Below are 25254 nucleotides of genomic sequence, written 5' to 3'. Positions count from 1 at the left end.
GTCATACTGGATTAGTATAGGCCCTAAATCCAATGACTGATGCCTTCATAAGAGAAAAGAGAGGGTGATTCAGACACACAGACACGGAGACACACAGGGAGGAAGGCCATGTGAAGACAGAGGTAGAGACTGGACTACAATAGCCAAGGAACGCCAACAATTGCTTGTCAACCACCAGAAGCCAGGAAGACGCAAGCCAGGATTCTTCCCTGGCGCCTTCAGAGGAGGCATGACCCTGCTGATACCTTGATTTCAGGCTTCCAGAACCGTGAGAGAATAAATATCTGTTGTTTTCAGCCACCAAGTCTGTGGTCTTTTGTTAAGGCAGCCCTAGGACATTGCTACACATAACATCCCATCTCCTGGAGTCATTTATAAAGAGAAGGACAAAAAGTACCCCTCCTTCAACCTGCTTTCTGACACTTTTCTGATCATGGATAAAGTAGAGACTTTGTCTCATACATAGTTCACTATAAGATTTCAGAGGGAGTCAGTTCTGTTGATAATGAAGCCCCCTTTACATGCAATTTTCTATAGAACATAATTTGGCATAAAGAAAATTTCATGGACCAGACACCAGGAACACTATGAAATGAAAAGAAAGTTAGTCTCTTACTGAGAAACAAAAAGTTTTTTATTATAAGAAGCTGTGCCCCAAAGAGAGATCCTCCAGTGAGTAGGCAGAGGGCTTGGTATGTTCAGAGCCTGATAAACATGTCTTCTTAGTCGTTCAAGGTATGCTATATGTGTGTGTGCACGTGTGTGTGTGTGTGTGCACATATAGACACAATCACAGTGCAGTTGCTCTTACATGTGTTTAATACTTACCAGGTGCTGAGCAATGAGTGTGTGGATGAAAATGACATGCTCAGTGCCCTGAGAAAGTCATAGTTGGTTGTGAGAGAGATTATTTCGATGTAAGGCAGTTACTGTTGACACAGATGGGGGCTGGCGTGAAGTATGCCTCAGTAAGTGTGCAGTACTTGATTTGATTTCTACTTGAGATCTATCCAGTATAAGAGCTGCCAATGTGTTTACCTCTTGTATTGTAGGTGATTTGTTAAAAACCTGACTGGTCTGTTTTTCCATTAATAGTTTTGATGTAAGAATGTCTGTGCCTTTGTCTTTGATAAGTTTTAATACCTGATTTGTAAACTTCTCATTATTTCTTATGAATAGAATGTCCTTCATCAAAGAGAAAAGAGTAAATGCTGTGATAGATTATAGAGCCTATAATTCACACCCCATCTTTATCCATAAACTATTCCAAAAGAGAAATTAAGCCAGTCACTCTTGCTTACTGCCATTTAAAAAAAAATTTTGGCTTTATTTTTATTTTTAAATCTTGTTCTGGTTTTGCTGAGAAAAAATACTATTCTCTTGACTTCACTTTTCGTGTGTGTGTGTGTGGTACGTGGGCCTCTCACTGTTGTGGCCTCTCCCGTTGCAGAGTACAGGCTCCGGACACACAGGCTCAGCGTCCATGGCTCATGGGTCCAGCCGCTCCGCAGCATGTGGGATCTTCCTGGACCGGGGCACAAACCTGTGTCCCCTGCATCGGCAGGCGGACTCTCAACCACTGCGCCACCAGGGAAGCCCTTGACTTCACTTTAAAAATGCTTTTTGGCCCTAAGTATATATTTAAACCTAAGGCAGGAAGTAAACTTACTTTAAAAATAAATTCCTACTTCTAAACTGCATCTACATGATCTCTAGGGTTACCAGAAATGTGCACAAAGCCACCTCTCCATCCACAGATCGCAGTGTAGAAAGCAAGGGAGCTGGAAACTCTGTGCAATCAGCCTCGCAGTTCAGAGGCCAAAACACTCATCCTTCTCTCTCCAGCCACTCTAACAAGCCTCCCTCCACATTCCCTCCCCCAGCCACCCCTGCTTAAAGTCTTCCTTTTTTAGTTGACAGGTAGCAGGTAGCCACATTCTGGGGAAGAGAATTGGGATAAAATTCAGGAAATTAGGGTGGTTGCACACCTCTTGATAAGATGACTGTAGAAGGCAGCATGTCAGGACATGTACTTTATTTTTTAGGCATAATCTCTAATCTTAATATACTATGACATCGATAAATATTTCAAAGTATCTACTAAACTACCCCTTCTCAAACTTTGTATATTTATTCTTAATTTTTTAAGTCTATGGACAACAAGCTCATCTTCCCAACTATCAAAGTTCTGTTGGTTGCACTTACGAAAAGCAAAAAGTTCCTCGATTCAAGTATGATTCTTCACTGGGATCCTCACTGAAAAAGCACAATGGAGACACAATTTTCCTAAACTAACCAATAGAAAGACTGCTGGAATCGAAATGATCCCAGAATGAAAATTACGGTTTGTACCGATTAAATCTGGTTTTTTTTTTGATTACCACATGTGAAATTGATGAGTCAAGTGTCAACGTGAACCCATTCCCTGGCTAAGGAACCACATGTGGTAGAATTTAGGGCCTGATGTTCATTTATTTCATCTTAAGATAGGTAGTACATGAGAAGCATAGGGTGAGACAAGTAGGAAAAAGAAGTGCCAATCTGAATGAAAACTGAACTAATTCAGAGCCCCTTAGAGTTTTTTATATAGTAAATAAATTACTTGGGTCTTAAAGAAGTATGCTTTTATTATGTATAAGGTCTTTCAAAATCTAATCTATAGGTATAAGGGATAGGAGAAAATGTTGTCTATTAGTAAACTTTCTTCTGTGATGGCTAACAGCAATTCAAATGCTCCTCTACAAATCTGTCTTCCATATTATTTCTGCCCTATGAATCATTCTGTATCATTATTTTTATTTCTAAACTACATGTTAGCCCAAAAACCTAGTTCAGGCTATTGGAATAAGGCTGGGTGAAAATGACAACTTTCACTGGAGCTGTGGCAATGGCACTGAGGCAAAGCAAAAGTTGCAAGACAGGATTGATACCACATTTTATCTGGTGATGGTGGAAAGCATGTCCTAAGTGGTGGATTCAGCGTTGATGAGAAGAGGAGGATTTGTTCTGCAGTCACTGCACTTCTGTCACCCACCACTGATCCTGCTTCCTCTCCCGGTCCCCGTTTCACTTAGCACTCTTTGGACGACTGGCCTTGTGGCTCATCAGCTACATGGTCAGCTGAGAAGAGATTTTCTATTACAGCTCAGGCTTTCCCAGTAGGTGCCCTTATCACAGAGTAGCAGATGCTCTAACTGATAACTAGGAAGCAAGTGTTGCCACCTGGAGTTTCCTACCCGCCTTCCTCAAGGCATCTAAGATAAGTACAACTCCAGTACTTCTCCCAGAGCTGCTATGTCATGAGAAGGCAGGACAGTCTCCATTACTGGTTATTTCTCTCCTGTGGAAGTTCAGGATACCTTCTTCTCTCTCACATGGCTTAAGTCAGCTTGATTTAAAGAATTATACAAAGGAAAAAATAGTCCTTTTGGACATGAATTAACCAAGCTTGTTCCATTCACCTTGCTCCAGGTACTGTAGGAACTTTCAGAAGAATCAACGTGGCCCAACAAAATTCAGGTTTTATTCATTCAGGAAGTCTATGTCACTGAAACCACGAGGGAGCCTTAATATGCCAGCATTTTCTGAGTTTCTGAGTACGAATATGCTTTTCATTGAATATTTGATGTTCTCTAAGTGGGGCAGACTCATCAACAGATGGCCATACGGTGGAAAACACACATAGTGTTTTCTAGATCTCTGAATTCCATTGCAGGAATATGTATGGAAGGAATTTCTCTTTCCACAGCCAAACCCTTAGAGGTGTTTCTTTTTTTTTTTTTTTTTTTTTTTTTTTGGTACGCGGGCCTCTCACTGCTGTGGCCTCTCCCGTTGCAGAGCACAGGCTCCGGACGCGCAGGCTCAGCGGCCATGGCTCACGGGCCCAGCCGCTCCGCGGCACGTGGGATCCTCCCGGACCGGGGCACGAACCCGCGTCCCCTGCATCGGCAGGTGGACCCCCAACCACTGCACCACCAGGGAAGCCCATAAAGGTGTTTCTTTATCCAGTCTAATTGGATGGTTTCACCTGCCCCTATCCAGCACAGAGAACGTTGATCACATGATTTGGCAAGCAAGACGTGTTTAATTGATGTCTCAACAGGCTTGGATAATGGAAAACAGTATTATTAGGACATTCTGATGTCTGCTCATAATAATGACAGCAATTTTGTAGGTGTCAACATGTCTGGCACTTAGTGCTGGCATCTGTGATGACAAGAAAGGTCTTTCGGGCTTCCCTGGTGGCGCAGTGGTTGAGAGTCCGCCTGCTGATGCAGGGGACACGGGTTCGTGCCCTGGTCCGGGAAGATCCCACATGCCGCGGAGCGGCTGGGCCCGTGAGCCATAGCCGCTGAGCCTGCGCGTCCGGAGCCTGTGCTCCACAACGGGAGAGGCCACAGCAGTGAGAGGCCCGCGTACCGCAAAAAAAAAAGAAAGGTCTTTCAAGAGTAGTGTTGGCATATTTTGCATACTGGAGCCACCATGGCAGCTCTGGGACAAACTCACCTGGTGAGACGAAGGAGCTACAAGCCATTAGATCTTTTCCTTGCTATACTTGAAAATAAGACCACAGTTTTTAAGGCAAATCCATATACATTTAGAGTATTTCACTTTTACCTGACTAAAAGATTTTCAAATAAAACATTTTACTAGAATTTGGAAGCAGTCAGATATGAGAACACCCAAAATGTCAACCAGCAAAATTTTCTTGGAAACTGCTGCACTTTCCATAGGAAACTTTTGCTTTTAACAGAATTAGCTGTTTACAACAAATATAACAGAAGAACATTATTTGCGTGGATGGACATTTTCACTCCAGATTCCAACAATCTGAACTATACTCTTCTCAACACTTTTGCCAGGAGGGAGTAGAAAGGAGGAAGAAAAGCAGAATGCAACAATAATAAGAAAAGAAATGGAGAGAGCTCTTTGTTCACCACCATTTTGTAAAGATAGAAACAGGAACCAATAATGCATTCTTCAGTTTTTCATCATGTGAGTGTTAAAAAAAAAACCATGATTGGGACTGATATATATACACACTACTATGTACAAAATAGATAACTAATGAGACCCTACTGTGTAACACTGGGAACTCTACACAGTGCTCTGTAGTGACCTAAACGGGAAGGAAACCTAAAGAAGAGTGGATGTATGCATATGTATGACTGATTCACTTTGCTGTACAGCAAGAAGCTAACATAACACTGTAAAGCAACTATATACTTCAATAAAAACTAATAATAAAAACATCAAGAGATTTATTATTGAGTAGTTTTTTCACAAACAGCTTGACAAACAAAGCCAGGTGTCTTGAAATTTAAGGAGTATAAATTTGACACGGCTGGGTCACAGCTGGAGGAGCTCCTGAAGGAAGAAAGCTTCTCATTCTTTAGATTTAGGTTAACAACCACAAAGTAACCTTAAAATTAGCTTTGTCTTCATCAGTTGTTGCCTAACATTATATTACATCCTAAACAGTTGAGGCAAACTTTAGTAACGCAAAAACATTTCTGTCACTTTCAGTAAAAGAAACGTTGACTGTTGAAGTGACGCCACGTAACCCAATGGTTCTTCATAAATGTTCTCCAAACATTGTTCAGTAGTCTTATAAGTTCTCCTTAGTTCAGAGATCATTGTAAGCCAATAGTCTGTTAGGCAGACTTTAAAGTCATTTATGGATTGACTTGGCGAAGGGAAACTCAACTCTTTTCGTCCAAAGAATAAAAGTAAATGTGTTTCACGGTAAAAATGAGTGATGAAGAATCACGTCTGAAGCCATACTTCGGAACCGAGGTACCGAGAAGTCACTGTCCTCTGGCCACATCTCAACCCACCTACTGGACTCCACATCCTGCTGCTCCTTTGCTGGGAAGTCTCTTCAAAGTGTTACATTTGTAACTGTAGCTATCATCTCTGGAGAACCACCTGTGTTGATTATAACTGTGCTAGACACTTTACACATTATCTGTACCCTTCACAACAATACTGATAGGAGATACTATTATTCTCATTTTATTAATAATGAAACAGGGCAATGATATTCTGGTAAACCAGTTTTACAAAAAAAAAGAAAAAAAAGAGTTTGTAGAGTTTGTCAAGTTCCATGGGGTAAATTCTCCCACTGTACCTGGTTCAAGGTACCAAGCTTTAACAACCGGCTCACAAAGTTCCTGAATACTTAACAATCCTGGCTGCAGCACACCATTCAAACAGGGTGGTGCTAATCTGGGAGATTCAGCAACTTCCCCAGGATCCTATGACATGCAAAAATCTAAGTGAGTATTCCCCTTGAGGTCTGAGGACTCCGAAGCTGGTCTCCTCACTAGCATGCTTCTCCACACTCCATGTTTATTTCTGCCTTGGACTCTGCCAGTCCCAATCTTTATTCCCCCCAAAACAAGGAATTTAGTCAGGGTTCAGCTCCTCCTTGAACCCTTCCTGACCATCTTGGTTGCATTGTTCTCTCTCTCCTATTACATATACATACTAGCCTTTACACCAGTTTGGTACATAAACATCTACTAATATATTAATGTTTCCTGAATATTTGTCCTGCTTCCTTTTCTAACTACCTCATCTACTTCATAAGGAAATGGGCTCTTGTCTGTATTTCTGCATCCACATAGTGTGCTGCATACAAAACAGACATAATATTACTGAATGAACTGAAACTGTCTATGAGTTAGAGATACTCCTATACACCAAGCTTGTAAAGCTGAAGACTTGCAGTAGGAACACAGTGACTAATGTCAGTATGAAGCAAAAAAAACAGTTTGATTTGGGAAATGTCAGATGGATCAAAGGAGAGGCACATAGTGCTTTTAACTTTAATTCTCCTTTCTTGTGTTCTGAGTGGATATAAACATCTCAAAAGTTTCCTTCCGTATCTTTCAATTAAACAGCCCTCCCTCCCTCAGACTTCTTCCCCCTAATGGAACTTGGCAAAGGTGCAGAGGTGGGTGTTTTCTATCCCTTTTTCTCCTCACTCTGAACCCTGGATGAGAGAGTCACAGGGGAGCTGAGTGAATAATGTCAACTCCTTAAGACCTGGCTCTGGCATTTTATCACCTCTGAGAAGTTCACAGGTTCACAGCTCCTCTGTTGGTAGAGCAGTCTGCTTTTCAATATGCATTTGCAGATCAACTTTTTGCAAAGGTTCTTTATTCAAAGAGAAAGATATAGTTTTGAAACTATTGAAAGAGTCTTTGTAAAACTGAAATTAAATCCTTTCTTTCTATGGTTAATCTTAGCCATCTTTCCAAAGCAAGGCATGAAAGAGGGGATTAATTTGAAATTTGGGGTGCCTTAGAAATGTAAAGGTGCTTGGGCTGTGTTTCTCCAAATGACCTGCACTATTTTATTAATTAATTTATTTATTTTTTCTGTGTTGGGTCTTCGTTGCTGTGTGAGGGCTTTCTCTAGTTGGTGGCAAGCGGGGGCCACTCTTTATTGCGTTACGTGGGCCTCTCACTATCGCGGCCTCTCTTGTTGCGGAGCACAGGCTCCAGACGCGCAGGCTCAGTAGTTGTGGCTCACGGGCCTAGTTGCTCCGCGGCATGTGGGATCTTCCCAGACCAGGGCTCGAACCCGTGTCCCCTGCATTAGCAGGCAGATTCTCAACCGCTGCGCCACCAGAGAAGCCCCCGACCTGCACTATTTCAATCCAATGTAATTTATTTGGTTGTAGCTGAAGGAGAGAATGGCCTCTAAATCCCCTTCCCACATTTCTACACAGATGACACTCCCCACTTCTCTCCACCTTACTTTATTTACAGAGGCCAGGTGAGAATGGAGCAAAGGAGATGCTTTTCCTAATAAGTGTGATTTCAGGAAGTGACAGCGCTTGTCATTTTTCCTCTTTCCCCAAATGCTCCAACTCTGGTAAGAAAGTGAGCTTCTCGGCTAGAGAATACACACAACCAAGCATGAGCTTGCTAATACTGTAATTGCACATATTCTACTGATAACTGCTTTCTCTACCCAGCACCATGCTGAAGCTGCAGCCTCCTCACCCTGATTTCTCTCTGCCAATCTGATCAGACAAAAAACAGAAATAAACAAGTAAATAATCTGATAATAACCTCTGAAAAGATGAAACGATTGCTTAAAACCATAAAGAATTTGTGATACAGCATTAAATAATTTCCCATATAATTACATTTATAAATATTTTGTAAACATGAAAATTACCAACCTAGACTGTAAAAGGTAAGCACATGGTACAATTTACCCTCAGCTCACAATCCCAATGAACCAGGGATATGAAAATGAATTAAGATTATAAGGACTTTTATTTTTAATGAAATTATGCACTTCTTTGGAGGAGGCTGTCCAACACTCTATTCTAGTATCCCTGCCTTGTTCCATTCTCGTCTCCACACTCCACACCTGTTCTATATGCAGGACAGGATCAGCTCTCAACATACTGATGAATGAATAAATGATGGTGGGAATCAGAACCTTGGTGTCCCATGGCACCATAGTCACTCTTTAATGACAAGGACACACTGAGCATATGAAGTAGTTCATGGTGTAGGAATAGAACGGTGGCTTGAGAGGGAGGTAAAATTGGAAGAATTTGGCAATTGTTCACCTGATAACAAAGAGGCACAGTCTGGCTACTTAATGCCATGTCTAGATTAGAAACAGCAGATTCACCCTGTTCATATAAATCAGCCTGGGTAGCCACTATATTTGCTAATACAGCCTTTTATCTTTTCAATGAGTATTGGCTAAAATATTTAGACACTCTCTGATCTTTTCTTTGAGAATCAACTGTATCAGTACTCGTATCCTTAAGCTACTTATAAGCAGACAAAAATTTGGCTGGCTGTTTTTTAAGACTTCGCAGTGCAATAAAAGTTACAACAAGATCTAGGATGCTTTCTATATTTACAAAGCACTTTAAGAGACAATATTTCATTGAATCTCCCAGAAGAAACTTAAGTTCAGAGAGGTTAAGTGATTGTCAAAGCACAAAGCCAGGGCAGCCCAGAGGGGGAAATAAAGGAGGTGAGGAGGAAGTGTATTAAACCCAGTGCTTCTCATTTAATTGCTGTTTAGTGACCTGTAACTAACAGTGTGTAATGGGAGAGCTGACCTCACCCTCCAGGGGTGTAGGTGGAATCCACACAAATGTGCTAAGAGGGCTGGAGGAATGGGAGAGGGTACAGCCCTACACTAGGCTCGCTCAGCTGATGACGCAAAAAGGCTGGCCAGATAGCCTGAGGGTTTCACAGTAGGTCATCTGATTTCAAACCCTGAGTTCTTTTCCCTTTCCACAGTTCTGCTGTAGTAAGAACACACACATGATATTACATGATAAATCAAAGGATTATGTTCATCTTATTCAAATTTCATACCAAGTTTAAACAGTTTTTTATCATTCACTAGATGGTCAGTATTTAAACACGTCTATATTTTTTTTATTTTTATTTTGTGTGTGTGTGTAAGTTCAAATCCTGTTAATATAACTTTTTTTAACATCTTTATTGGAGTATAATTGCTTTACAATGGTGTGTTAGTTTCTGCTTTATAACAAAGTGAATAAACTATACGTATACTTATAACAAAGTGAATCAGCTGTACGTATACATACATCCCCATATCCTCTCCCTCTTATATTTATTTTAGAACAGCTCATACAATCAGCCAGCACAGGAGTTGACTGCACTATGTCATCTAAGATCTTTTGTTGCCGTTGCAACTTATTTTGCCACTATTACAATATAGTCTCACAAGTTACTTTAACGAATGGTGTCTTAACATGGCAATATTTTCCTCGAAGATTATTTGAAACGTGTGGGTTTGTGTGCCCATATATTGAATCTGTCCATATAATTTCTTAAAACTCTACACCTCTTGTGATTGTTTGTGCTGTCATGTCTATCACTGCGCCCTCTGCTTTGAATTAATGCATCTTTTATTCTCTACCCTCCTTTTTCTGTTTTCTTTTTCTCCCTTTGGCTTTACTCTCTCTTCTTAGCTTTACAACCTTCATAAATTTGGATAAAGGACATTGATTTTTAAAAAGCCCTTGATGCTTCTTAGGTTATCTGTCATTTATTCACTCTTAGATTCAGTGCACATTCACTGAGCACATATTATATGCTGGGTGGGCTCTGGGAATAAAATGGTGGACAGAACCTGGCACTATCTCCTCTCAGATATTATAGTCCAGTGGAAAAGACAGATATTATTAAAGAATCACAAATGCTAAATGCAAAATCACAGCCATCACCAAGGCTAAGGGGAAGATATATGTCTTGAAATAAGAGGATTTGACCTAATTACGGGTTCATGGAAAGCTTCCCTAAGGTGGTGACTACTGAGCTGAGATCTGAAGGATGACTAGGAACATACCAAGCACAGCAGAGAGGATGTGCAAAAGTCCTGTGGTCGTGGCAGTGGGAGGGGAGAGTGAACAGTTCGAGGGTACCACGCAAGTATGGAAAACTGAAAGGAGGCCAGTGGGACTAGAGGGGAGACAGAGAGGAAGAGTATGGCTGAAAACCAGGTTAAAGACACAGCCATACCAAGTAGGACCTTGTAAGCCAATTGAACTTACAGCTGAAGGATGGATTCCAATTCCATAAGGCCATGATTCCACCCAATGCCTGCCCCTTTTGTTTTTGTTTTTTTGGTAGCAATGGTCAAATTCCAAGTTGTCTTCATTGGTGTCTAAGTTTGTGGTAGTTCCAAATGGATGAGGGGGACCATATTTCCTTGTGCCAATAAATCTATGTTTTTATGCCCTAGGTTAGTGTGACTTTCAGCAGGTAGGAATGATTTCTTTTTAAAAAATTATGCCTTGAATTAAGTTACTTATGGGTATAATGGCTTATAAATAACATGGTGTGAGCTATTGAAATCCACTTCACTTTTCATGTGTGCAGTAATAAGGTGCAGTATAATTTATGGTTTACAAATTTATAGACCTAGAGTCATAGCTCCAGACTACAGAATGTAGAATAGTTTCCTTTTAAATTTCAATTTTTCTTCTAAAACTGGCTGCTGAAAAATTTACTTTTGCATTTCTGTGGCAACATCAATCCCTGTTTCTTCTTAGTATTTCAGAATTCAGAAATCACATAATTTTAAAATTGGAAGAGATCTTCATAGGTCATCTAACTTACCTCCTCCTACTTCCTCTGGAAACAGTCATGTCTGTATATCTGGGCAAGGTGAAAGTCCCTCCTTTAATAAAAAGATATCTGGAAAACTATTTTCTCTCCGAATGAAGGTCTGTCATCTAGTAATTCTTATAGAGTTCCACCCCAAAACATTGCTTATATTTGTCAAATATCCTCTGGTACTTGTGAAAATAGTGAAAGGGTTCATATTATTGAGGATACCCTGGGGATTTTTAGGGCAGTTCCATATAGGGGACTAATAGTATATGTAAGAATGACTGAGGTCAAAGACAGACCCCAGCAGCATGAGAAAAAATATCTGCTAAGCCCTGGGATAAGGGATAGGTTTTTGAATTAATTTATGTAAACCAGAGCCATAATTATGAAGTGTAAAGAACACACGTGAAAAAAAATGAGATGATAATTAGATCCTAAAAAGCATTTGAGGTATTGGAATGTGAGCTTGGAGATCTACTGAAAAGGGTCTATCTATCACCACTAAGAGAAAAATACTATAGCTATAAACATGAAGTTTTGCTCAAAATAAAGACAAATTCTTACACTTTGGGGAGAATGAAGTAGGGATAAGTCAATGAAACAAAGCAAATAAACTATTTAACATGATCATTCCACCCTCTGTGTCTGTGTGTCATGATTTTATGTTTTGATATGCTAATAGTCAGTTCTTAGAAACTAATTGAGAATGGAATACCTGCATAAGGAAATTTTAAAGGTATGCAACTCCAAGAATGTAATGTATTTGCATTTTTTCACAAACTAGCCTCCTTAGTTTTTGAACACGAAAAACTGTCTCTCCCTTTCCTGCAATCTGTGGCTTTTCTTGTAGGATTTCCTCACCCAAAGGATGACACCCTGTCTCCTCATGGGGGTGGTTTGTAAATGACAATCCTCTGAGCCCTGTAGAGAATTCACTTGAAAATTAATTCCTCCAGGTATAAGCAACAAAGAAACAGACAGACAGGTCTAGGACATACCCAGATCACTTTTAATGTTCTTCAATTCTTCTGGAAAAACAAAACCCTATGGAAACCAGTCATTCACTTCAAGCTCAAATCTGCCATGGAAATGATAGCAAACAATAAATGGCAGCATGAAATTAAGTGACAAATTGTGTGATATGGACAACTATTTGTACAGAAATTCAGAGCAAAGGGATGATTGTTCTGAATGGGATGAAGTGGCAATAATTTACTGAGTACTAACATATGCTAAAGCCCTTCTCAGTGTTCTCCACAAATCATCTCATTTAATCTCACAATGGCTTTATGAGGTGGTGCTGTTATTAATCTCATTTCACAAAGAAGAAAAATGAAGCTCAAACGGTTTTAGTGCCCACAATTACAAGTAAGTCGATCCAAGTTCAAACTCAGGCAGTGTGACCTGTCAAAGAAGGGCTTCGAGCCTCCATCTTGGACTACAACCCAGCCTGGACAATCACGCAAGGAATAGCTTTCGCATCCCGGCCAAGCCTGGACCAGGGAAGAAAATGTGTTAAACAGCTAGCAGCCTAATTGTAATGTTTGAAGCTCTCCTAAATATTTAGTTTTACTAAATTTCAGACTTTAGTTAGCTGTTCTTTACCTTTTTAAACTAGTACTATTTTAAAATTACCATAGTTCCTTTACAAAAGGGACACTTGGTCTTTCACTGAAAATAATGAGGTAAAAATTTAATAATGCTAACAAAGGTCAAAACCACAGAACACAGAATAAGCAACTGGAAGTCTCAGCTCCTCGGATTTCAGAACTGTAAGAGAGCTCAGGAGGCATTTAGTCGGCAGAGGAACTAAGGAAGTCCAAGAGAAGAGAATGACTTCCTGCAAAGGCACCCAGCATGGTGACCTCACAGGCAGCATCAGAAGCCCATGCAGTCACTGACTACGTAAAAATGCCAAATTGTTCATTCTGTATCAAACTGAATAGCATATATTATATAATTTTCACAGTATTATGTGCTGGGCCAGACCCTCCCAATTTTTAACTAATTCATGGGAGTAACTAAGAGATATATCAAGTCTTTTAGCTTATTTGGAAGCATGTGCCTTCTACAACCCACAAGATATATCTTTCACAACAACATTGTGTCCAATCAATCCTTTCTTGAACTCTGCACTATGGTCTTCTAACCTCTATTTATGCACACACATGATTTTCAACATTTTGGCCTTATTTGGGGAAGACAATGAGCGATCAGGCTTTCATTGTTAAAATGAATGATTCTATATTCATACACACAAAAATTAAATGAAGGAAGAGTAGAATAAGCAGCAGGGAAGAGATAATTTCCCTCTTTTACATTTATAACTTCCCACAAGACCAAATCTAACCACACTTAGGACATTTCTAATACTTGGAGTTGTTAACGCTTTAAAAAAAAAACAAACACTTAACTATTCAACTACTGGCATATATTTTAAATTGTTTTTAATTTAATATGTTTAAATGTCTTTTTTCTTTGCTGTGTATTCAATGAAAGAAGCAATTATTAAAAAAATTATTTGCTTTTACATTAAATATAAAAGTGGTCGCTGAGATAGGAAACACTTGTAACCACCACCAATTTCTTGTTCTTTCCTTTAGTTAGAATTTCCATTCTCAGAAACAAGATTGTGATAGTTAAAGGTGGTATTTATAACATATTATATAAATTCTACTGGTGGAGTGAAGGCACTTTGTTTCATCTAAGTTACTTAGTTCAAGCATTATGTATCATACAATGAATGTCATATGATGAAAGTTAATATTTTGATGTGATTGGAAGGGTACAATTTTAGTCATAACTCCTTAATTCTAATTAATTTCAATATCAATCACTTTGGTTCTTTATTCATTAAAATAGTTTTTTACATATCTACATATAAATACTGTAGAGATGAATCTACTAAGTGTCTGTTTTAACTCTTTTATATCACCCTATTAATGTTAATTTTCTAGTTCTTTTTGTCTCTTGGTGTTTTAAAATATCCTCCTAAACAAATTAATAAGTGCAATAAAATAAATTACAAATTTTTTTCTTAGTTGAGGTCTTACAATATATGCTGAACCCAATGTCTTACTGTACATTACTACAAATAATGATATGAAAAGTCTCAGAGAACGGTATTACATTTTTACTGTCCCCAGAACTCTAATAATATTTTGCTTGTTATTATTTTCTAAAAGTGAAATGAAGAGAAAGCACTCTGTATACTTAGCGGATTTAGATACTAGATTTTCATACGGAGAGAAGACTGAATCTCTTTCCTCCTTCCTTCCACACACACACACACACACACACACATTCATGCTACATAACAGATGACCTTCTTCTTTCAACTATATATTTTATGGCAAATCTGTCTTCAAAAGTGCTATGCGTTATCGGAAAATTAACATTACAATTATAAAGTTAATATTCATTTTTAATAATCTTTGAATTATAAAAGTATAATTTTTATTTAACTTTTCAGGGAAAAGCTATTATGTAAAACAAGGCACATCTGTGTTCTAAAAAACACTTTTGCATGCTACTTTTTATTTTTTAATATTTAAAAAAAACTGCCTTCTTGCATTTTTATTTTACATATACAACTTCAATGGACTTTCTTACATTTTCCACCTCATTTTTCTGATCTAAATAATGTGGCCAAATAGTTCTAAAAGAGCACTGAGACAACTATCATCCACAAACTAAATGTTCAAATTACACTCTGTCTGCCTCTCTGATGAACTGATAAATGAGTATCCAGTCAGAGACATCATACTAACACAATTTTCCAAACAATCTATCCAGACAGATGTGGCTTAGACACATAAAGGCACATCCAAGAGCAGCATTCCAATCTCAACTGCATGTTTATGGAGCTTCGGAAACGTTGCTCCTTCTTTTTGAGTCACTAGGCTTGAGAGAATGTATTTTGACAACTAGAATACTACTCTAGAAAAGCAACAGTGAAATCTGGGTTCTTCAAAATCAAGTGATTTACTATGTGGATTATTCAGGTTGCTAAGCTTTAAAGCATAGCTGAAGACCTAGGATTCTCATGCAATTACAAGTTTAAAGTGAGATAAATTGGCACTCACAGTTGTGGCAGGTGGCCCCACTGTAGCCCGTCTCATCACAAGTGCATATGAAGCTGTCCCACGTCTGCGAGCACTTCCCACCATGCTCACAGTGATTGGGCACACATCTGTCAGAGAAAGAGACAAACAGAAATAAACCAACAAACAAATGAGATTTATGAGTGGCTAAATTCCAAGCTGTCTGGGCAATATATCATTCCAATGCCAGGTTGCCTTACCAAGGCAATTAATCCTTGTTAGTTTAAACAGATTAATATGATTCATGACGGAAGGTGCCAAGTGCACAAAAGATGATGTATCACAGGCTTGGTGTTTCCCATTTTTGAGTAAACAGTAGAAATTAACAAACAGTTGAGAGATTCATTTGCACATCACAGATTCATTTTATTTTCCTTTTGCAAAAAAAACAAAGACACTAGCTAAATTTCCTCCTGGTGAGAGACAGAACATTAGCCATCTTGTTTCCTGTACTATCCTTTATCAAGGCCAATAGTACCAAGTCAGAAAGGGGTTAAGGCTGAGTTGTTTTTTTTTTATATAGCAATATGAGTTTCTGAAATAATGCCACAGCAATGAGAATATACTAGCCTCATAAGAAAAGATTTCTAAGTCTTCCTTACCCCTCCTCCCATGCCCCGCCAGCTAATGAAAGCCACCTTTATAAGGAGGCAGCAAGTATAATATGGGGGAAAAATGCAGGTTTTGTGTTCAAATCTTTGTCTTTTTATTTACTTAATAGCCAGTTATGATGATGTAATTTAACCTTTCTGATCCTCAATTTTCTCATTTTGTTAAAATGGAGTAATTATACCTATCTGATAAGTATTGGGTTGGCCAAAAAGTTCATGTTTTTTCCTTAACATCTTATGGAAATGAACTTTCTGGACAACGCAACAGTTTTGAGATTAGGAGGTAATGTTCATAAAGCAGATAATTAATAGGCAAGAAATAGAGGGCCAGGAGCTATGGATATCTGAACCACTGCTTGCAGGGCACTGTTTTATAGTCTGCCTGTATCCTAGCAATAGTGAAGCTGGAATTTGTTCTGGAAAACTCCTGTTTCAACAGCACAAATTATTTTCTTCTTATGTATTAGCATTCACAAAATATTTCTAGCTTTGAATAGGAAACTCTCTAAAGTAGAAAAGTCCACCCAGATTAAAAAGGCAGAACCCATAATAGAGGGTCACAGGTTGCCTGATGCAGAGCCACACTTTGAACACCAATAATCGTAAAGCCCTGGTAGCGTCTTGCTGCAAAACAGAACAGGACTGGCCTCAGAGATAATATTCTCCATCCCCTGTTCCTGACTTACCATCAGCCATGCCTAAAACTACCATAGCAGGGCACAGACCAGTTTGGCATGGAACTCTGTTTCTTATATAGGGATGCTGTTCCTCTACAACTCTTTGCAAACCTCTAGTCATGCAACAAACAATTACTGAGCACTGTGGGAAACAGAAGATGAACAAGAGTCTATTCACTGCCTTTCAAGAGCTTAAGCCTAGGAGGACAGGATTTTAAGAGAAGAAAATGAGAGGAAGAACATTATAAGGGGGGAAAATACAACATAAGAGAGCATGATACTGGATTTTCAGGAGGTGGGATGGAAAATTCACTCTACATTTAATAGGCAGTTCTATTCCATATGAATTTGGACTTGGTGTTATCCAGGCTACAAAGATGTTTCTTCTCCAAAGACTCTATAACCTACGTGGAGGTGAGGGTGGGGGATAAGATTCATGCGAGATACAATACTAGGCAGAATCTGATCCGTCATCAGAGTGATATGAAACGTACAGAAATGTGGAGACCAGAGTAGTTATGGGTAGACTATAAACAAAGGGCTTAATCAAGCTTAGAGCATTTCACTTGGGCCTTAAAAAGAGAAGTTCCATTTTTATAATTAAAATATTGAAAACTGTTCCCAGCAGAGCAAGCAAGAAAGCAAGAAGGAAGAGTTAGAACCACGGTCAGTGGGTGCGTAGCCCAGGGTTGTTCAGGTCTATTGCCAGAGCCATTTCCCTCTACAGGTACCCAGGCATAGGCCTTATCAGAAGGCATTTATATCCAAGAGTCCTGATTCTCCAGACCATGTGGGGAAGCAATGATACAGACACTCCAAAATTACATAAAGCTAAAAAACATCTTTGATACTTAATTTGGGATTTCAGTACTTGTATGCCTTTGTGTGGTATATTTACCTTCTAAGTTGTTGTGGGTTAACAGTAACTCAGTCTAATAGTGAAAGTAATTTACATCAGCTCATTATATCAATTAATTCAGGGGAAGTAGTACAGAGTCTCGAGGGGAAACCAGGGTGGAATCTAAATGTGCTCTAAATAATGCACAAATGAGAAAATCCATGTCAAAATCATCAAAAATATTGGTGTGTACTTACACACACATAAGCGTTTAACAGTCAAGTGAGGTTAACTGAACATTTATAAAATTCAGTATTATTTCTTTAAAAGTGATCTTTTATTTAAATAAAATGTTATTTTATTTTAAATGTTTGTTTCTTAATATTTATCTTTTTAAATTGACATTATCCCTATGTTGATTACTGGCATTTTAATTCCTAATGGTGAGAAATGTTTTATTTCTAAATCAAATTGATTCAAATATAATTTCAAACCATAATATTTTATCACTATATTAAAAAAAATGTTAGAACCAGTTACCAAGCAAAATAAAATCTGAATTAACCTAGCTTTCCCCTTCCTAATTATTTATTTCTTCTCTTGTACTCCTATGGAACCATTTGTATTTGTCCAATATACCATCATCACATTGTTCAGTAATTATTTGTTTGAGCATCTGTCTCTTCTAAACTGAGACTCCACAGTGAGGGATTCTGATCTTTTGATTCTTAGCATGACAAGGCATACAGCCCACTCAGCAAATGCCTATTGACAGACTGAAGGAATGGATGAACACAACACTAGAAAGTTACACCAAGGAACTGAAGTAATTTCAGAGAAAATATTTTTTACTGTGAGAAATATAGATTATTTCTATGTACGATTTTAGTCTTAAATCCAGACTCTTGCTCTAGTGAACTAATTATTTTAGTAGGTCACAGGAAATGTATAATTTGTTTCATACCATGTGCTAGCTTGAAAGTTTGATTCACATCAAAAAATTAATCAAAATGACTTTGCTGCCACGACTTGAGAACTACTTGACCAGGATCAGGAACATACAGGGGAGAAGTTGGCAGGTGTCAATTTGTTGTGATCAAAGGGCTCCGGAAGAAGTGATGCATTCAATTAACTCTGTTCGGAGGTAGCCCTGTTATTAGAGACTCTTTCAGCTGGAATCATGCTTTCCGTTGTGGCAATGCTTTCCAAAATGCTTTAGAACCGAAAAGCTGTATTTGGAAATTCAAATATATAACAATTACTTAATATAAAATCTGTATGAACAGAGTGGCTGTTTGGATGGATGCAACAACTCTATCCAGGGTTATGGATGACAGGTGCACTTTTATTTTACCCAGATATCTCTTTTATCTCTATACTTGATTTTAATTGCAAAGCATTGAGAAAATTGGTATTCACAATTATAAGAAACTGAGAATTGTACCACATTTGTTTGTAGCAGCACACTTTTTAGGCTATGGATACTAATTACTTAAACGGGGATAGTGGAAGAAATTTTATTTCAAATCTAAAAAATGTTAATCTGACAGCATAACTGCACTGGTAGTCTTCGAAGCACTTTGAAGGTGCTGTATTTCCTTTTCTCTACAGTATTTAAAAATTAAAAGTTTTTTTTTTTTATTTTTTTGAAGTATAGTTGATTTACAAGGTTGTGTTAATTTCTGCTGTACAGCAATGTGATTCAGTTATACATATACTATACATACATTTTTACATTCTTTTTCTTTATGGTTTATCACAGGATATTGAATATAGTTCCTTGTGGTATACAGTAGGACCTTGTTGTTTATCCATTCTATATATAATAGTTTGCGTCTGCTAACCCCAAACTCCCAATCCATCCCTCCCCTACCTTGCCTCCCCCTTGGCAACCACAAGTCTGTTCTCTATGTCTGTGAGTCTGTTTTTGTTTCTTAGACATGTTGATTTGTGTCGTATTTTAGATTCCACATGTAAGTGATATCATACGGCATTTGTCTTTCTCTTAGTATGATAATCTCTAGGTCCATCCATGTTGCTGCAAATGGCATTATTTCACTCTTTTTTATGACTGAGTAGTATTCCATTGTGTATGTATATATGTGTATATATGCATGTATGTGGGTGTGTGTGTGTGTGTGTATATATATATATATATATATATATATATATACCCACATACATGCATATATATATATATACCACATTTTCTTATCCAGTCATCTGTCAGTGGACACTTAGGTTGCTCCCATGTCTTGGCTATTGTAAATAGTGCTGCTATGAGCATAAGGGTGCATGAATCTTTTTGAATTATAGTTTTGTCCAGATATATACCCAGAAGTAAGATTGCAGGATCATATGGTAACCCTATTTTTAGTTTTCTGAGAAATCTCCATACTGTTCTCCATAGTAGCTGCACCAATTTACATTCCAGCCAACAGTGTAGGAGGGTTCCCTTTTCTCCACACCCTCTCCAGCATTTGTTACTTGTAGACTTTTTCATGATGGCCATTCTGACCGATGTGAGGTGGTACCTCACTGTAGTTTTGATTTGCATTTCTATAGTAATTAGTGATATCGAGCATCTTTTCATGTGCCTGTTGGCCATCTGTATGTATTCTTTGGAGAAATGTCTAGTTAGGTCTTCTATTTAGGCCCATAAAATAGATAGTTTTAAATGAAATTCAAATCAAATCTTTGTGTTACCCCTACAACTACATTTGGTTCTGGAGAACCCAATGTAAAATCCACAGTGCCAGCACAAGGGCTTCAGAAACAGGCTCCCACAAAACCAAATCACAATTAACCAGAGAGTGTTTATCAGAAAAGCTAGCTGTTACAAAGATCCCAAGATACTGGTATGCAAAAGCAGTGTTTCTCAAAATTTTCTGTGCAGGGGAATCACTTGAAAATCTTATTAAAATGAAGATTCTGATTCCTTAGGTCTGGGGTGAAGTCTGAGATGCTCCTCGGTGATACTTATGCAGCTGGTCAGAGAACTGTGGTTTTAATAACAAGTCTCTAGGGATTTCCAGTTCACTGTGGTAGGATCTCAAAAAATGAGCACGCCAAGAGAAGAAGCAGCCCAAGAACGGAAGGCACAGAGGGGAGACAGCACGTGGAAAGGGAAAATGTGATCTATGCTGCCGTTTCTCCTGAGACTGTACTTTTTTCATAGGCTCTCCTACCAATTTTTAATATGTGCATTCAGAGTGACAACATAATAATCTTTTAGTAATCTTTTTTAAACCTCATTTAGTAGGTTTAATCATTTCAGAATCTGACTGTTGACCTCATGTAATTCATAGAAAGTGATCACTGACTATAAAGGCAGTTTCATTTCACCTTAAAATGAAGTTCCCTGTTCTCAATCTGAGTCAGCTGAGGTTTCCCACCTTCTTAGTTCTTATACAGAGGCCAATACTAGGATACTTAATTTGCTTTTAAATTAGTACAAATTTTATACTTAGACATTACATTCGCCTTGTTCTAAACTTTAGAAAGGAAAACTGCAGGTTACTTGTAGGATATTTTGTGAACGATTGGCATTTATAAATTACCATCTCAGCATAAATGAGCTCCTGAATTTATGATTTTTCTCCTTCATCTCGGCTCCCAATTTTATTTTTGCTTATCAAGACAAGAAATTCAATTAGAAAGTTTGGTTTCTTAAATGCTATTTTTCATACTCCTGGCTCTCAGAGCTATTTCCACTATCAAGGCAGAGTTTTCTTCTGCATTACCTTCAGTATCAATCTCAACTATATTTTAGTACTTTTATTCACACCCTAATTAGATTTTAATTTTATCTGAAGGCATACTCTCCATGGAGTATATTTTACTGCCTTATATTTCTTCTGTTCAAACTGAAATTATATAGAGAAGTTATCATAATTTAGCAACTAATTTAGTATTTCATTACTACATAAGTTAGTTTCATAGTTGTATAATCAGAAAAACTAATTTAAACTAATGTTTAGGTATCACCTCACTCCGGTTAGAATGGGCATCATCAGAAAATCTACAAACAACAAATGCTGGAGAAGGTGTGGAGAAAAGGGAACCCTCTTGCACTGTTGGTGGGAATGTAAATTGATACAGCCACTGTGGAGAACAGTATGGACGTTCCTTAAAAAACTAAAAGTAGAATTGCCATATGACCCAGCAATCCCACTATTGGGCATATGCCCTGAGAAAACCATAATTCAAAAAGAGTCATGCATCCCAATGTTCATTGCAGCACTATTTACAACAGCCAGGTCATAGAAGCAACCTAAATGTCCATCGACAGACGAATGGATAAAGAAGATGTGGTACATATATACAGTGGAATATTACTCAGCCACAAAAAGGAATGAAATTGGGTCATTTGTAGAGACATGGATGGACCTAGAGACTGTCATACAGAGTGAAGTAAGTCAGAAAGAGAAAAACAAACATCGTATGTTAATGCATATATATGGAATCTAGAAAAATGGTACAGATGAACCAGTTTGCAGGGCAGAAATTGAGACACAGATGTAGAGAACAAAAGTATGGACACCAAGGGGGGAAAGCGGCAGGGGGGAGGGGGGCGGGGGGGGTGGTGGTGGTGGTGGAATGAATTGGGAGATTGAGATGGACATGTATACAGTGATGTGTATAAAATAGATAACTAATAAGAACCTGCTGTATTAAAAAAATTAAATTAAATTTTAAAAAAGAAAAACTAATGTTATATTGATGGTGCTCCTTCAACAAGCATTTATTTATGGAAATATTTAAATGCAGATATATTTACAATACCTCCTATATTATGCCCAAAATTTCCATTAAAAATCATCAAGTATCTTTGGTCCGTATCTATCTAACAATTGTACATTTTTACACTAACCATATAAGTCATTAATTTTAGCCTTACAATATAAACATCTTAAAAATAATTTCTATTATAATAAATGTGATTTATTTTGTTATAATTTTACAACATATTCCCCCAAATTTTATGAATATAACATCTTTTAAGAGATCATAGGTTCATAGGAGGATAGAGAGGTGCAAGATCATTAGTTCTTTTACCTGTTTCCAGGTACAACTGTATTTACTCTAAATAAATAACAGTAAGCTCTTTATAATCAGAACCTGCTCCAGTTACTGTAAAACCAACTATGGAAAAACAAAGAATAAAGCATGTTTTGTCCTTAAGAAATTGTATTCATTTTTTAAAATGTAATTAGCAAGTTAGGTCTCTCTATGCTTAATATTAAAAACATTGGTACAGGATTAAGGTAATATACCACTATTGTATGAGTATACTGAGGTTTTATGGAAAAGTTCATCTTTGAAAAGAAATATAGACTTAGCTTAGCCTGGAAGGTGTAGGAGCACCTTTCCACATGGGGAGAGAGCAGGGGCCTGTACCAGTATGAGTTAGTGTACAATGTGATCATGAAATAATGGATTGTCAAATTTGGCTAGAGAAGAAAGTGTGCATTCAGGAGTGAGGATTATAGCAGAAAGTTTTAGATGTCTGACCAACGGCCTTTCCCCCTTTCTTCCTTCCTATCATAACCCTGATATTTTCAGGTATCTTCTCTCTTTCACGTGGCTGTGTGCTTTTGGAAGAGAGACTATCCCGGTCTCCAGGGGACAGGAAGTAAAGAACCAGTTTTCTCTATGAAGTCATTTAACCTGTTGTATGTTGTTCCCCCAAATCTATGATCTGCTTCTTCTACAGCAATAGAATTTATGTCTTGACAAAGAGCTAAAGATACCATTTTCCACACTCTTTTTAATTTAGGGGGCAGGTTCTTTTTCTGTCCTCTTCATCTCCTTCCTGTGAAGAACTGTAATGGTGAGACCTGGAACAGACATCTCAGAACACAAGAGGATGGCACAGGAAAATTATTAGGAGACTGGGCTCCAGATAACATACCAGCCCTGGGCCACCTACCCAAATGTTTTTATGAAAAAGAAATAGATTTATGTTATTTCGGTCTTCGTTGCAATAGCAAATACATCCTAACTAATACAGACCTTCAGTTAATCTACCCTGAGGTTGCCCTACATCTATTCTTCTTTTGATGGCTACTGTTGTTTAAGTCATTATGTGTTGTCTTATATTACTTGCAACTGAAAACAGCCAAACCAACAGATATTAAATTTATGAACCTAGGTTGAGTTCAGGTCATAGAGTGTGCTGTTTATTAAGTTAGGGATTTTCCTGGAGAATATAACCTTGTTTATTCATTCAATGTGTATTTACTGAGTGCTTATTATGTATAATAATCTGTGCTGTTTAATGAAGCTTTCTAAGCAAGAAGTTTAATTGCAAGAACCAATATTTATAGGATATTGTATGAGGAGGTGCGGTCCATCCACTCCCCAAGATATTCTGAACTTTATCCACAGGAAAATAAAGCCAGACCATCAGAGAAATGCATGGTGGAATGGTATTATTTTGACCCCTAATAGGATGACTTTCACTAACTCTGGGATTTAGAACATTTTTTTCCTAGCAATGAGAGACACTGGAGACTCTTAAAAAATAAACTCACTTGATAAGTAGACATTTTAAGACATTAAACTAGTAAGAATATGCAGGATAGACGGGAGAGGAAAAACTAAAGGCAAAAAGATCAACTAAACAGCTGTTTTAATGCCCCAAGTAAAATATCGTAAAATTCTGAAGTAGAATGAGACTGTGAAGAAGCAAAAGGATTAAAGAGACTATATTACTAGCTGATTACTCGGAAGTAAATCAGTTAAAAATGCCTGATATTCTGCATTTAGTAAACAGTGACAGTGACATTTTCAGTTTGAGGCAATAACTTTTCTTATATAACTAAAGGTAGGTAAATTTCAAACTCTATCAAAACTTTTAAGACAGTAATTTTTAAATTTAAACTCATAATTAAAAAAAAAAGTTTCCCAAATGAGCTAAATTTAGAATGACTGTAAGCTGTACTCCTCCAAAAAATGTCGTTAAGTTTTATCTCAGTTTCATCTCCTGTAGTGGGGGAAAAGATAATGAATGACAAGGACAACAAAAAGGAGATATAAGAAACACTGTGTCAGAAAAGTAGATTCTCTGCAGAGTAGGAACTCATACACTGAGCTACATGTTTTAAGTATCAAGTTTGAATTACATGTTTCTTATCCATATATATATATATATTTTTTTTTTTTTTTTTTTTTTTTGCGGTACTTAGGCCTCTCACTGTTGTGGCCTCTCCCGCTGCGAAGCACAGACTCCGGACACGCAGGCTCAGCGGCTACGGCTCACGGGCCCAGCTGCTCCGCGGCATGTGGGATCCTCCCGGACCGGGGCACGAACCAGTGTCCCCTGCATCGGCAGGCGGACTCTCAACCACTGCGCCGCCAGGGAGGTCCATCCATAAATTCTTACCCATGGATTGCTTCTTTCACTGTTAGGTCTTTGTTCACTAATTGTAGAGGCAGACTGAGAAAAGTTTAGGGCTAGGCATAACCTAGGAGAGAAAGTGGCTATGCAGGGAAACGTAGGTAAGAGGGAGGAAGATGCAAGAGAGAAAGCGGAAGAGAGGAAGATATTCAAAGTGCCTAAATCTTGTTGGGAGGCTGTTAGCATTAACATTTCTAATGAGAAATTATAAAAGTCACTAAAATTCTAATACTTATGTAGAAAATATACACAAGAGCCAGGAACCCTCTGAAATTGGTGCATAACAGGGTAAGATGATCCCTAGTGAATAATAAAACACTTAATAGGTCTATAATAAGTAGAAATTAATATTGGTGCATTAAGACAAAGACAGATCAATAGAATAAAAATGAGAATCCAGAAATAAATACACTGGCATATATAAATTAAATATATTAACAGTGGCATGTTAAATCAGTAGGCAAAATGGATTACTTAATAAATGATTAAGA

General features: G+C 37.9%; 1 protein-coding gene across 3 annotated transcripts in view; it reads right to left on the bottom strand.

The window, feature by feature from the left end:
- Nucleotides 1–25254, bottom strand: part of CNTNAP2 (contactin associated protein 2) — a 2029937-nt gene that overhangs the window by 772853 nt on the left and 1231830 nt on the right. For all 3 annotated transcript variants that reach the window (XM_067747291.1, XM_067747290.1, XM_067747289.1), the window contains one exon: nt 15218–15324. In XM_067747291.1, coding sequence (XP_067603392.1) covers nt 15218–15324 — 107 coding nt within the window. The remainder of the gene's footprint in view (nt 1–15217; nt 15325–25254) is intronic.

Source organism: Pseudorca crassidens, chromosome 8 (genome assembly GCF_039906515.1).
Source record: "Pseudorca crassidens isolate mPseCra1 chromosome 8, mPseCra1.hap1, whole genome shotgun sequence".
In the NCBI taxonomy this organism is placed as follows: domain Eukaryota; kingdom Metazoa; phylum Chordata; class Mammalia; order Artiodactyla; family Delphinidae; genus Pseudorca; species Pseudorca crassidens.
This window is presented reverse-complemented; position numbering and strand designations above follow the sequence as displayed.